Here is a 16,236-nt window from a genome sequence, read left to right as displayed (position 1 = left end):
TGATATATAATGTAGGAACCAGAATATTAATAACAGAAAGAAATGGGGGGAGGGAGTTTTTTTGGGTCGGTGCACTAATTGTAAGTGTATCTTGTGTTTTTTATGTTGATTTAATAAAAAAATAAAATAAAAATAAAAAAAACGATACAGATAATAAAAAAAACCGATACCGATAATTTCCGATATTACATTTTAACGCATTATCGGCCGATATTATCGGACATCCCTAGTTTAAATTATGATTCAAATTATTTGTATATTTCTGGCAAATTGATAAATATTTTTCTGTTACAAACTAAAAAAACAATGTTAAAGTTATTTGTTGTAAGTTCATCTTTTAAAAAAAGTGTTTTCTTCAAAGGTAACAAGGATACAATGTCATGCAGAGGTGTACTTATAACGGAAAACATTTAAAACGTGTAACTTTGCTCAACAATCTGAATTTATTGTTATTTATTGAGTTTTTTTGTTGTATCTTTAGAAAAAATATTTTGAACTATAATATTGGATGTGAAGTAATTGGAGTTTTTAATATGTCAATAATTCCATTTATTTTGGTTTATTATTATTTTATAAGCAATGACAGTTTTAAAGAAAAACACAACTTGCATGGCAGCTTTGTTAGGCAACATTGCAACTTTTTTTTTCTTACATGTTTGCTCTTTTGCTCCACTTTTTTATGTTTTTTGTTGTTTTTTGAATAGCATTTTTAGAAGGTGCCGTCCTAAAATGAGCTGTGGGCCACACTTTGTACACCTCAGACCGAGACAATAGTAACGGACCTCCCGAGTCTGAGCTGACTTTGGTAGTTTTTCCTTTTCCAACTGGAAGTTGTCCAACTACAGCAGACACCTGCAGGACATGGTTTCTTTCCCCCCCCGTCCAAGTTTGCAAAGAAACAGTAGTGAAGTTGCAGCTGCGGCACAGGCGCTGTGGATGAGGACGCCGAGGCCACGGGCGCCATAAAGGAAAGACCACTTTCAAGTGGCGCTTTGATAGGAAGACAGACACTCGGGGTTTAGGACCGACCGGCAACTCCTCGCTCACTCATGTCAGCCGTCCATCAAACTGTCACAGTTTCCATGGTTAGCAGCACAGGGGCCGCTGGGGGCCACAGGCATGAAAAGCTCTGCCTTCTCCTTCATTACCGGAGGGACACGCCAGCGCCGCTGCGACAAAACCCCAGTGAATACGCTCGCAGGTGCACGCTCGGCTCCGTGCTAATCAAATGTCAGCCTGACAATGTCTGTTAGCACGTTAGCATGTCGCCAACCTCAAGCCTCTTGGAGTCTGCTAATTGATTCCCGCTCCTCTGGGAACCGGGCCCTTGTTCCAGTTTCAGTCCCTCCAGGATTTGGCGGCCAAACGTGCCGGAATTTTTCAGAAAGTTGCAGCAAAAGTTGCAACGTCGAACAAGCTGGTGATTTGATAACTTTGCTAGCAATGTTTGAAGTCGGGGTGTCCAAAGTGCGGCCCGGGGGGCTCTTTGTGGCCCTCAGCTCATTTTGTGACATTCTAAAGAAACATACAAAAGTGGAATAAAAGAGCAAACTGGTGAAATGTAACAAGATAAAGTTGCAGCGTTGACTCGAATAACACAAAACTAGGGATGTCCGATAAATGCGTTAAAATGTAATATCGGAAATTATCTGTATCGTTTTTTTTATTATCTGTATCGTTTTTTTTTTGTGTTTTTTTATTTTATTTTTATTATTAAATCAACATAAAAAACACAAGATACACTTACAATTAGTGCACCAACCCAAAAAACCTCCCTCCCCCCATTTCTTTCTGTTATCAATATTCTGGTTCCTACATTATATATCAATATATATCAATACAGTCTGCAAGGGATACAGTCCGTAAGCACACATGATTGTGCGTGCTGCTGCTCCACTAATAGTACTAACCTTTAACAGTTAATTTTACTCATTTTCATTAATTACTAGTTTCTATGTAACTGTTTTTATATTGTTTTACTTTCTTTTTTATTCAAGAAAATGTTTTTAATTTAGTTATCTTATTTTATTATTTTTTAAAAAAGTACCTTATCTTCACCATACATGGTTGTCCAAATTAGGCATAATAATGTGTTAATTCCACGACTGCATATATCGGTTGATATCGGTATCGGTTGATATCAGTATCGGTAATTAAAGAGTTGGACAATATCGGAATATCGGATATCGGCAAAAAGCCATTAATCGGACATCCCTACACAAAACTGCCATTGTTCCCAATATAATAATGAATATAAATCGATGTTATGATTTATTGACCTATTAAAGGCTCAGATTAATTCACATCAAATATTCCACTTTAATATATTTTTTGGGGAAAATATTGCTTGATTTTTGTTTGCTCTAAAAAAACTACGTTTTCTTAGACAAAAAGGACATCAATCAAGAGATTTAATGGTGAAAGTAAAAAAAAAAAAAGTACTTATTTTTTAACACTTTTATGATTTGGACCATTTGGGATCCATAATGATTTTAGTGGGATTTTTTTTGTTTGTTGAAACAGTCATTATTTTAATAAATAATAATGAATATAAATCAATTTTATGATTTATTGACCTATTGAAGGCTCAAATTAATTCACATCAAATATTCCACTTTAACTTATTTTTTGGGGTAAATATTGTGTAGTTTGTGTTTGCTATAAAAATACTAAGTTTTCTTACACAAAAAATGCTGAAAGTAAAAAAAATAATGAGTTACTTATTTTTTAACACTTTTATGATTTGGACACTTTGGGATCCATCAGGAATTAGGGATTTTTTTTTTTTTAAAGGTCATTATTCTAATAAATAATAATGAATATAAATCAATGTTATGATTTATTGACCTACAAAAAGGGCAAGGATCAAAAGATTTAATGCTGAAAGTAAAAAAAAAAATTAGTGACTTATTTTTTAACACTTTTATGATTTGGACCCTTTGGGATCCATCAGGATTTTAGTGGGATTATTATTTTTTTTAAACGGTCATTATTTTAATAAATAATAATGAAAATAAATCAATGTTATGATTTATTGACCTATTGAAGGCTCAAATTAATTCACATCAAATATTCCACTTTAACATATTTTTTGGGGTAAATATTGTGTAGTTTGTGTTTGCTATAAAAATACTAAGTTTTCTTAGACAAAAAGGGCAAAGATCAAGAGATTTAATGCCGAAAGTAAAAAAAAAAATAAAAAAAAAAGAGTTACTTATTTTTTCAACACTTTTATGATTTGGACATTTTGGGATTCATCAGGATTTTTGTGGGATTTATTTATATTTTTTAAAAGGTCATTATTTGAATAAATAATAATTAATATAAATAAATGTTATGATTTATTGATCTATTGAAGGCTCAAATTAATTCACATGAAATATTCCACTTTAACATATTTTTTGGGGAAAATATTGCTTAGTTTTAGTTTGCTCTAAAAAACAACTAAGTTTTCTTAGACAAAAAGGGCAAGGATGAAGAGATTTAATGCCAAAAGTAAAAAAAAAAAAAAAAGACTTATTTTTTAACACTTTTATGATTTGGACCCTTTGGGATCCATAAGGATTTTACTGGGATTTTTTTTTTTTTAAACGGTCATTATTTTAATAAATAATAATGAAAATAAATCAATGTTATGATTTATTGACCTATTGAAGGCTGAAATTAATTCACATCAAATATTCCACTTTAACATATTTTTGGGGGTAAATATTGTGTAGTTTGTGTTTGCTATAAAAATACTAAGTTTTTGTAGGCAAAAAGGGCAAGGATCAAGACATTTAATGCCGAAAGTTTAAAAAAAAAAGAGCTACTTATTTTTGAACACTTTTATGATTTGGACTCTTTGGGATCCATAAGAATTTTAGTATTCAGTGTATAAATAATAACACATCTCTCTTCCTGTTGTGCATGCTTTCCTTACTCGCTACGAATGTGACCTGTGCCTTTTAAAATCCTCGAGCTTTTCAAATAAATCTAAGGAAGCCAATTTTGTTTGACTACTTGATTAGAAAATTCCCAATACAATATCGTACATTCCCCAGAAGGCTTAGCGCTGTAGACAGGAACTGGAAGTAGGTCTGGGGCCGTACTTATCAAGCTTCTTAGAATTACTCCTAAGAAGTCTGCTAAGAGTTGACTTAAGAGTAAATAAATTCTTCGCTGAAAGCTGCACTTAAAAGTTAGTTATCAAGCGTCTTACTCACACTTTCAGCGAAGTGTAGGACTGAATCTTAAGTGTCACACTCAGAGCTGAATTACGACATTACTATGTGCCGTAAACGGAATTTTAGGTGACGTCATTTCTGTGTCCATAGAAATGACCAATCACGGAAGGGAATCCCTTGTCTAAGAATAAAGAAATACCTTGGAAATATTTAAGTGGACAATGGGAGTGTATATTTTGACAATAAACTACAAAATAATACAAAACAAACTAGTCCCCGCCGGCACTCACACTACCGCTCCCTCTCTTCTCTCGCCCACACACTCACTGACGTCACTCACCTCACGGCCACACACATACGCTACTCTCATAACGTTTTCTTTCCAATTCATTAATTAGGCAACTAATTTCAAACTGGTGTGGGTGGCTCTATATATACTAGCCCACTGCAGCCACATGCAGAAATCAACAAGGAATCGAAAAGTATTAAATCTGTGACAAAAATAATATCCGCTCTGTTTGATCAGCTGCTCGTCATCAAAAAAAAAAAAAACATTGTTCCGTTCCCTGAACGTTCGCGCACGTCCCTCTCGCCTCAGTGCCATCCCCTGCTGGCAACTCCTAACCACTTAAGACACCTCTGAAGGTCTCTTAAATATCGTGGAGAGTAGGAGTGATTCTTAGACTTAAAAACGTTGATAAAAAGCTTTTATTCTTAAGTTTGAGAGTAGGACTAAATTTCGCAAATTCTCAGGACTTAAGTGTAAAATGGCACTCTAAGAAGCTTGATAAGTACGGCCCCTGAGCTGCAACAAATGTGTGTTTTGATCAATAAATAGTTGTTACATGTTATTGTCCACACATCAAGTTTTGATCAGAAGGTTGATGTGCACGTTTGAGCGACAATCAGAGACTCGTTTGATTTGCCAAAATGTGCGATGAAGTCGCGGACCGTGAGGCCATGCATCGTTTTGCGAGAATTTGTCGTATTTTTGTGTGAATGGGCTGTGCGCGTGACGTCACTAACTAACGCAGGGATGGCAGTTTGTTGAAAAGCAGCCAGTAAAATCCTCCACGTTAACGCTGTGCAGACTTTCATCCCCAGACAAATTTAGTCCGACTTTTTCCCACCTTTGTGTTGATCTACTTTGTGCGTGACGTTAATTGATGCTGAGAAGTGTTTTCATGTCTGATTTCTGTGAATATATGAGTGTGTGTGTGTGTGTGTGTGTGTGTGTGAGTGTGTGTGTGTGAGTGTGTGTTTTGCGGCTTGTGCCAAATCATTGCCTTCTTTCTGAAGCCTCTTTGAAAAATTCATGAGGTGTTGATATATTGTGTTTGTGTGTGCACATCCTGTTGTGTGTGTGTGTGTGTGTGTGTGTGTGTTGGTGTACTTCAAAGCATAAGTGTGCATGTTAACCTTTGCTTTTGTACTTTGTACCCACAAAGCACTCCCACTACTGCAGAGTGACTGGCTGACTCTTTGCTATTAGAGTGTCTCCATTTTTTAACTGCAGACGTAACAGAGAGTCGAAGTAGGATGGAAGAGAGGTCAACAACATTGGGAAATAACACGGAAGGTGCAGTATCAGAGGGGAGGGAGCAGGAAGTTCAGTATCAGAGGGGAGGGAGCAGGAAGTTCAGTATCAGACGGGAGGGAGCAGGAAGTTCAGTATCAGAGGGGAGGGAGCAGGAGGTTCAGTATCAGAGGGGTGGGAGCAGGAGGTTCAGTATCAGAGGGGAGGGAGCAGGAAGTGCAGTATCAGAGGGGAGGGAGCAGGAAGTGCAGTATCAGAGGGGAGGGAGCAGGAAGTTCAGTATCAGAGGGGAGGGAGCAGGAGGTTCAGTATCAGAGGGGAGGGAGCAGGAAGTGCAGTATCAGAGGGGAGGGAGCAGGAAGTTCAGTATCGGAGGGGAGGGAGCAGGAAGTGCAGTATCAGAGGGGAGGGAGCAGGAAGTGCAGTATCAGACGGGAGGGAGCAGGAAGTTCAGTATGAGAGGGGAGGGAGCAGGAGGTTCAGTATCAGAGGGGTGGGAGCAGGAGGTTCAGTATCAGAGGGGAGGGAGCAGGAAGTGCAGTATCAGAGGGGAGGGAGCAGGAAGTGCAGTATCAGAGGGGAGGGAGCAGGAGGTTCAGTATCAGAGGGGAGGGCGCAGGAGGTTCAGTATCAGAGGGGAGGGAGCAGGAAGTTCAGTAACAGAGGGGAGGGAGCAGGAAGTTCAGTAATAGAGGGGAGGGAGCAGGAAGTTCAGTAATAGAGGGGAGGGAGCAGGAGACTGTTACACCCACAGTGCATCAGACTGTTACACTCACAGTGTATATATTTTTGCCATAAAAAACAAGGTTTTCTTGAAGGAAAAACTGAAATAGTTAACTTTATATCAGCGGATAGATCTGTGGTTTATCTAGAAGTTTCAGCATTGAACATCTAAAAATAAATGACTTATTTAAAACAAAAATAATAAATTGACTGAAATTAAAAAGGTAAACTGAAAAAATTTGAACAGAAAATGAACAAATGAAAATGGCCCCCACATGCCTCGATGTTTTAGTGTGTGGCCTTCAGGGGAAAAGGTGTGGACACCCTTAGTTTAAAGGGTACTCTTCCCTTGGTCTAAAGGGTACTCTGACTTTGGTCTAAAGGGTACTCTTCCCTTGGTCTAAAGTGTACTCTGACTTTGGTCTAAAGGGTACTCTTACTAGAGTACTTCTCCTACGCACAGTATGGCCACACCCTAAGTACCAGTACATTTGCACAAATAAACAACACAACATGTTTCTGCACACCAAAGTTGCGTACCAAAGGTGACAATTACGTGAATCAAACATGTCTGCATCTTATTGTGTTCCAGTCCGAGTCCTGCTCCGTGTTCTGGAGACAGACTGGTGTGTCCAAACGCTGTGTTGCTGGCATTCATTGAGGATTATGTCTTTGAGACACTCGGCCACAGATCTGGGAGTATTCCCACTGAGACTGATTATCCCAGCCTGTCACACACTCACAGGATAATTACGGGTCTCCCTAAGGTCACCCAAACCCCATCAATGGAAATACGCACACACAGCCAGGTTATTTCCTCACATACTTAAAAAAAACCATATTTAGTTTCCATGGTCACATGTGCTTTTATCACTCAGGACCTCATTTTCCACCAACCGTCCTTTCCCCAACACCCCCCCCTGGTGGCGTGTTGGTGAACGGCCGCTCGTCGTCACGGTTTGTTTGGGTTCCTGAGCTGCAAAGTGGGACTAAAGCTTTGGGATAAAACGTCCACAAGGGCAAAGTGACAATAGGGAAATTCTAGACTCCCATGCCCCCCTCGGAGCCCCCACAGAAACACAACACCAGAATCCCACCCAGAGCTCCTTCTCTTACCGCACATGCAAAGTGACCCTCCAAGAAGGTACGTCCTGTCCTTAGAACTGTTGTAGGATTTTAAAACCATGACTCAGTAATCAATGGTCATATTTCCACCTTAAATTCACATACATCAAAACATGTCTCTGGCAGATCAAATGTACTTAGTAGAGACCTAGACTTAGACTTCCTTTTTTGTACCATATGTCCCGGCAAGAAATCTGCATTCAAAGAACTCCGGCTTATTAGTGATTCCCAGAGCCCCAAAAAAGTCTGCGGGCTATAGAGCGTTTTCTATTCGGGTTCCAGTACTCTGGAATGCCCTCCCGGTAACAGTTAGAGATGCTAACTCAGTAGAAGCATTTAAGTCCCATCTTAAAACTCATTTGTATACTCTAGCCTTTAAATAGACCCCCTTTTAGACCAGTTGATCTGCCGTTTCTTTTCTTTTCTCCTTTGCCCCCCTCTCCCTTGTGGAGGGGGGGCACTGGTCCGGTGGCCATGGATGAAGTGCTGACTGTCCAGAGTTGGGACCCCGGGGTGGACCGCTCGCATGTACATCGGTTGGGGACATCTCTGCGCTGCTGACCCGTCTCCGCTCAAGATGGTCTCCTGCTGGCCCCACTATGGACTGGACTCTCACACTATTATGTTAGATTTACTATGGACTGGACTCTCACTATTATGTTAGATCCACTAAGGACTGGACTCTCACACTATTATGTTAGATTCACTATGGACTGGACTCTCACTATTATTTTAGATCCACTATGGACTGGACTCTCACAATATTATGTTAGATCCACTATGGACTGGACTCTCACACTATTATGTTAGATTCACTATGGACTGGACTCTCACTATTATGTTAGATCCACTATGGACTGGACTCTCACACTAACATGTTAGATCCACTATGGACTGGACTCTCACACTATTATGTTAGATCCACTATGGACTGGACTCTCACTATTATGTTAGATCCACTATGGACTGGACTTTCACACTATTATGTTAGATCCACTATGGACTGGACTCTCACACTATTATGTTACATCCACTATGGACTGGACTCTCACACTATTATGTTAGATCCACTATGGACTGGACTCTCACACTATTATGTTAGATCCACTATGGACTGGACTCTCACAGTATTAACTAGATCCACTATGGTCTAGACTCTCACACTATTATGTTAGATCCACTATGGACTGGACTCTCACAATATTATGTTAGATTCACTATGGACTGGACTCTCACTATTATGTTAGATCCACTATGGACTGGACTCTCACACTAACATGTTAGATCCACTATGGACTGGACTCTCACACTATTATGTTAGATCCACTATGGACTGGACTCTCACACTATTATGTTAGATCCACTATGGACTGGACTCTCACACTATTATGTTAGATCCACTACGGACTGGACTCTCTCACTATTATGTTAGATCCACTATGGACTGGACTCTCACACTATTATGTTAGATCCACTATGGACTGGACTCTCACACTATTATGTTAGATCCACTATGGACTGGACTCTCACACTATTATGTTAGATTCACTATGGACTGGACTCTCACTATTATGTTAGATCCACTATGGACTGGACTCTCACACTAACATGTTAGATCCACTATGGACTGGACTCTCACTATTATGTTAGATCCACTATGGACTGGACTCTCACACTATTATGTTAGATCCACTATGGACTGGACTCTCACACTATTATGTTAGATCCACTATGGACTGGACTCTCACACTATTATGTTAGATCCACTATGGACTGGACTCTCACTATTTTGTTAGATCCACTATGGACTGGACTCTCACACTAACATGTTAGATCCACTATGGACTGGACTCTCACACTATTATGTTAGATCCACTATGGACTGGACTCTCACACTATTATGTTAGATCCACTATGGACTGGACTCTCACACTATTATGTTAGATCCACTATGGACTGGACTCTCACTATTATGTTAGATCCACTATGGACTGGACTCTCACACTAACATGTTAGATCCACTATGGACTGGACTCTCACTATTATGTTAGATCCACTATGGACTGGACTCTCACACTATTATGTTAGATCCACTATGGACTGGACTCTCACTATTATGTTAGATTCACTATGGACTGGACTCTCACACTATTATGTTAGATCCACTATGGACTGGACTCTCACACTATTATGTTAGATCCACTATGGACTGGACTCTCACACTATTATGTTAGATCCACTATGGACTGGACTCTCACACTATTATGTTAGATCCACTATGGACTGGACTCTCACTATCTCTGACCCACTTCCAGAGGGACCCACCTCCAGAGGGAAGTGGGTCGTAAACAGCGTTGCCTTTGGTTACCGAACAGTTCAAAAGGAGAGGTCGTAAAATAGTTCAAAAAGACGTTCGTAAACCAGTTAAAAAAGGAGGTTCAAAAGAGGTCGTCTGGAAATTGGGCAGATCCTGTCTTCTCTCCGCTTTGAAGTCCTTGGGTTAGAACAATATCTTTATGTTGATTAGCATACATGAAAGAACACAGAAAACCCTCATTTTGCTTACCCCTCCTACACAGTGGAGTTTTACCAGCCTTACTCTTGGTAGGTTTCAAACACATATTGTGTCTTCTAACCAGACACTCCAATGTAACACAACATTTTTGTGATAACTTACAAACAATTATTCTAACACTTTATCCAAGTGAGAGCAGACCTTGTACAGTAAATGATCGTTTTATTACGTTTGTATATCTTGTTGAGCATACACTGCTACATGATGCTTAGTGTTGGAGCTGCATGTTACTAGATACTACATATATACTTAAATCATGTATATATTACATGTTATTATGAATGTTACTAGATACTACATATATACTTGCATCATGTATATATTACATGTTATTATGAATGTTACTAGATACTACATATATACTTACATCATGTATATATTACATGTTATTATGAATGTTACTAGATACTACATATATACTTACATCATGTATATATTACATGTTATTATGAATGTTACTAGATACTACATATATACTTACATCATGTATATATTACATGTTATTATGAACGTTACTAGATACTACATATATACTTACATCATGTACATATTACATGTTATTATGGATGTTACTAGATACTACATATATACTTACATCATGTATATATTACATGTTACTATGAATGTTACTAGATATATACTTACATCATGTATATATTACATGTTATTATGAATGTTACTAGATACAACATATATACTTACATCATGTAAATATTACATGTTATTATGAATGTTACTAGATACTACATATATACATACATCATGTATATATTACATGCTATTATGAATGTTACTAGATACTACATATATACATACATCATGTATATATTACATGTTATTATGAATGTTACTAGATACTACATATATACTTACATCATGTAAATATTACATGCTATTATGAATGTTACTAGATACTACATATATACTTACATTATGTATATATTACATGTTATTATGAATGTTACTAGATACTACATATATACTTACATCATGTATATATTACATGTTATTATGAATGTTACTAGATACTACATATATACTTACATCATGTATATATTACATGTTATTATGAATGTTTCTAGATACTACATATATACTTACATCATGTATATATTACATGTTTGTTATTAGATATTACATATATACTTACATCATGTATATATTACATGTTATTATGAATGTTACTAGATACTACACATATACTTACATAATGGAAATATTACATGTTATTATAAATGTTACTAGATACTACATATATACTTACATCATGTATATATTACATGTTATTATGAATGTTACTAGACACTACATATATACTTACATCATGTATATATTACATGTTATTATGAATGTTACTAGATACTACATATATACTTACATCATGTATATATTACATGTTACTATGAATGTTACTAGACACTACATATATACTTACATCATGTATATATTACATGTTATTATGAATGTTACTAGATACTACATATATACTTACAACATGTATATATTACATGTTATTATGAATGTTACTAGATACCAGAGGTGGGACCAAGTCATTGTTTTGCAAGTCACAAGTAAGTCTCAAGTCTTTGCCCTCAAGTCCGAGTCAAGTCTCGAGTCAAGACAGGCAAGTCCCGAGTCAAGTCCAAAGTCAAGACTGGAAAGTCTCAAGTCAAGTCCCAAGTCCTGCATTTTGAGTTTCGAGTCCTTTCAAGTCCTTTTAACCACAGACTAATATATTAACACAGATTGTGTATGCTTTTCAAACGCTGTATTTATTTATTAAAACAAGTGCATTTTAAATTGCAGGAAAGAAAATTGTGCTGACATTGCACTTTATAATAGCACTATTAACCAGTCATTTTAAACATTTGACTCATTCCTTTACAGAATAAACACATTTTAAAAATAAAGTGCAACTGTACTTATTTGTACAAAAGTGTTAACATTGAAAAAACATGACATATAACATAACAAAAAGGTTGTACTTTTTATATGTCAGGGCCATATGCTGCATTGCATTTGCAAAAGACCAAATTGGCCAAGAGTCTGTCAGTCATTTGTGCACGATGGGGGCGTAGTATGATGCCACCATGGCTGAAAACTCGCTCCACTGGAGCACTGGAGGCAGGCACTGCCAAGACTCTCATGGCCACTCGGAACAGTGAAGGAAGAGTCTTCATGTTCAATGCCCAGAACAAAAGGGCATTCTGTCCTTCAGCTATGTCAAGGTAGTGACTTAGCTGTAGTGCTGGAGTAGTCCCAACATCCTTCTTCTGTCTCTTGTGGTAAGCAGCAAACAGCCCTTCTCCTTCTCCAAGGTCCCCTTGCTCTTTTTCATCAACAAGAGGCGCAGGTTGCTCAGTCTCTGCAGCATCTTGCAGGATCAATTCTGGTAAACATGTAAAAACAATAGCAGAAACAAGAGACCTTATCATTACCATTTGTGTTGGTGATGCAGTGTGCTAGACTGAAATACTTAGTTATTGCTGCAGTCAGTTAGATCAGATTATGAGGGAAAAAGTTACATTAGACTCAGTTACATTTACCTTTAACCTGTTGTGCCACCTCTGCCTTGACGTCACGACTGACCAGCACATGGGGCTCCACCCACAACAGAGAAAAGGCTGGATCCAAGACAGCTGCTTTGAGGTAGACTGGATCTGAAAAGGGAGCAGTGATCCCATCTTGTGTCCTGGCCATTTTCACATTGATGAAGATTCCAAGAAATCTTTTGTTCAGGGATGTCTGGAGACTTCTGACCAGGCCGCTCAGAAAACAGACCTGAGGCTTCAGTTTCTCAAGGTGGTGGTTGAGGGACAAGATGGATGGAACAACAGCACTGATTGTGATGACCTTCTCCCCCTGTGTCAAATCAGTTGCTTCTCCAAATGGCTTCAAGATGTCCACCAAATCTTTCAACAGATTCCACTCCCGTGCTGTGAATGACAACTCCCTGTGCCCAGCCTTTTCTAGAACAGCACAGAGCCTTACATGATTGCACTGGAGAACAGCCTTCGCTTGCCTCAGTGTTGAGTTCCATCTTGTGTTGACTGCAGCAGGGATGCCTTTCTGTTCCCCAAATTCAGCATCAAACACATCTTTGAATGTTGTGCTTGTGTGCAGCAGTGAGCTGAGTTTAGATAACTTCGAAAGAGAAGGAGATACCACTTTTGTTTCTTTCAAACCATCTCCCACCACCAGCTGAAGAGTGTGTGCAAAACACTGCAAGCGCTTTTTCTTTGCCATAGCAACATCTACCGTTTGCTGATCTTCCACGGTTAAATCACACCAGAGCTCAGGGTCATCCAGATGATCTCCATCATCGTCATCCTCTTGTTCACTGGGGAAGCACACAGTGAATGCTTTTCGCATGTTAGCAGCATTGTCACTAATAATGTAGTCCAGTTTAGCTTTAATGTTGTATTCATCACATATAGCCTCAAATTTGTCACAGATTCGTTCAGCTGTATGTGAGCCTTTGAAGCGCTCACAAGCCAAGAGATTGGACTTGAGCTGTATCCTCTCTGCCTCTTTGTCCATCCAGTGCACAGTGACACCGAGGAATCCCCTCATCTTTCGGTCAGACCAAATGTCGACAGTCACTGAAACATGGTCAGTGTGGCTCAATTGAGTTTTTAATTTTGATCGTCTTTCTTCAGTGAGGTTCTCTGTTTTTGATGTCAGTGTTCTGCGACACACTGGGGTGTACTTGCTGTCAAGTACTGTCAGAAAGTGGCGAAAACTCTTGTTTTCCACAATAGACAGGGGCAAGTTGCAATCAATAATCAAGTCAGACAGTATTGCATTGGTGATAGCTTTCTGCTGTGGATGAGTCATACTGTAATGCCCGACACGATTGTCCAGGAACTGCGAGATTGAAGGCTGTTGTGGTCCATTTGTGATGCTTTTGTTCATCAGGTATTCTTGAAATCTGTAAGCATATTAAACAGATGTCAGAAAATCCCTTATAGCCACATATGAAAAGTACTGAAACTACTCTTTATTACTCATATTATTAATATCAATCTTAACAGTGTGTGTGTGTGGTAAACATTAGGTTACAGTTACTGCACTAGTCATGTATTTTAAAACTTATTTCGAGTTGAAGGGATAGTTCGGGATTTGTGAAGTGGGGTTGTATGAGGGACTACACGGAAAATGGCGGGCAACCCACTCACAATAGAGAGAAGTAGACAGGCTACCAGCACACGACTTAGGCTTTACAGTGCTGTGGATGGGGTCAGCAGCTATTGATTGATTGAAACTTTTATTAGTAGATTGCACAGTACAGTACATATTCCGTACAATTGACCACTAAATGGTAACACCCGAATACGTTTTTCAACTGGTTAAGTCGGGGTCCACGTTAATCAATTCATGGTACAAATATATACTATCAGCATAATACAGTCATCACACAAGTTAATAATTGGAGTATATACATTGAATTATTTACATTATGTAAATTTGTATTTTATTTTTATTTTTTTGTCATTAAAAAATACAATCATGTGTGCTTACGGACTGTATCCCTGCAGACTGTATTGATCTATATTGATGTAAAATGTAGGAACCAGAAATATTAATAACAGAAATAAACAACCCTTTTGTGCGAATGAGTGTGAATGATTGTGCCAATGAGTGTAAATGGGGGAGGGAGGTTTTTTGGGTTGGTGCACTAATTGTAAGTGTATCTTGGGTTTTTTTTTTATGTTGATTTGATTTTTTTTTTTTTTAAACGCGGCCCGGTAGTTGGGGACCACTGAGGTAAACAACCAGCAGTATGTCGGAAAGCTAGCTAAAACGGTACACATATTCATAATATAGTATACATTTTAACTGACCTTTATTTTACTATTTTTGACTTTTTTTAGGTGGCTAAAATACGCGGTGCTGCTGACCGCCGTCTAACGTTACGTTACTTTGTGTGATATATTGACTAACGTAACCCTGCTTAAAAAATTCACTGAACAAAAAGTATGAATAAGGTAGTGAACTACAACAGATTCCCGTGTTTGCAATAACGTTATAACGTTAGCAGTGAGTTTACAGCCTCACTGATTTAACTACACAGCAAATAAAAGTCACGTTACTTAGCCAATGAACGTTAGCTTACATTCAAAACTTACCGTTCTTTGTGCAACTTCAAATGTCGGACGAAGTTGGAAGTTGTTGCCTGTCCATCAGTAATTTTCGAACCGCATGTGTTGCATACTGCAAACCGTTTTGTGTTGACCACCTCGTAATTTTTATACCCAAACGAAATTATTTTAGGTATCATTTTTTGTTCACTGGCGTGTGGTTTGGACATTTCTTCTTCATCGGTTTTCCTGCAATTTGATTGGATGAATGCTGTGGGACGAAAACAACGTAGATCAAATTTGATTGGCTATTGTACTGAGAGCACACACGCTTGACACGCAGCACACACGCTGACACACGCAACGCTGATAGACAAGTACACAATGAAAAATATGAAGCGCTCCCGAATAACTTTTTAATCTTTGGGTTTTGGGGAAAGTAGCAAGTCATGTCAAGTCATGTCAAGTCAAAAAGCTCAAGTCCAAGTGAAGTCACAAGTCAATGATGTTAAAGTCTAAGTCGAGTTGCAAGTCTTTTTACATTTTGTCAAGTCAAGTCTAAAGTCATCAAATTCATGACTCGAGTCTGACTCGAGTCCAAGTCATGTGACTCGAGTCCACACCTCTGCTAGATACTACATATATACTTACATCATGTAAATATTACATGCTATTATGAATGTTACTAGATACTACATATATACTTACATCATGTATATATTACATGTTATTATGAATGTTACTAGATACTACATATATACTTACATCACGTATATATTACATGTTATTATGAATGTTACTAGATACTACATATATACTTACATCATGTATATATTACATGTTATTATGAATGTTACTAGATACTACATATATACTTACATCATGTATATATTACATGTTATTATGAATGTTACTAGATACTACATATATACTTACATCATGTACATATTACATGTTATTATGAATTTTACTAGATTCTACATATATACTTACATCATGTATATATTACATGTTATTATGAATGTTACT

At 37.9% G+C, this 16,236-nt stretch overlaps 1 protein-coding gene across 1 annotated transcript; it reads right to left on the bottom strand.

The window, feature by feature from the left end:
- Nucleotides 1–11,683: 11,683 nt before the first annotated feature.
- Nucleotides 11,684–15,689, bottom strand: LOC133641785 (zinc finger BED domain-containing protein 4-like). Its single transcript, XM_062035793.1, has 3 exons — nt 15,256–15,689; nt 12,673–14,057; nt 11,684–12,515 (listed from the first exon to the last, which is right to left on the bottom strand). The coding sequence occupies exons 1-3, from the start codon at nt 15,435–15,437 to the stop codon at nt 12,115–12,117; spliced, it is 1,968 nt and encodes a 655-aa protein (XP_061891777.1). The 5' UTR covers nt 15,438–15,689; the 3' UTR covers nt 11,684–12,114.
- Between the last annotated feature and the right edge of the window lie 547 nt (nt 15,690–16,236).

This window comes from Entelurus aequoreus, linkage group LG02 (genome assembly GCF_033978785.1).
Source record: "Entelurus aequoreus isolate RoL-2023_Sb linkage group LG02, RoL_Eaeq_v1.1, whole genome shotgun sequence".
Taxonomy (NCBI): Eukaryota; Metazoa; Chordata; class Actinopteri; order Syngnathiformes; family Syngnathidae; genus Entelurus; species Entelurus aequoreus.
This window is presented reverse-complemented; position numbering and strand designations above follow the sequence as displayed.

Bases quoted from the DNA above. Each gene is read 5' to 3' on its own strand.
- LOC133641785 (XM_062035793.1), bottom strand. From the start codon at position 15,437: ATGTCCAAACCACACGCCAGTGAACAAAAAATGATACCTAAAATAATT. The intron at 14,058-15,255 runs GTAAGTTTTGAA...ATATGCTTACAG, and splicing joins TTGAAGTTGCACAAAGAACG to ATTTCAAGAATACCTGATGA. The intron at 12,516-12,672 runs GTAAATGTAACT...CATGTTTACCAG, and splicing joins GGTGGCACAACAGGTTAAAG to AATTGATCCTGCAAGATGCT.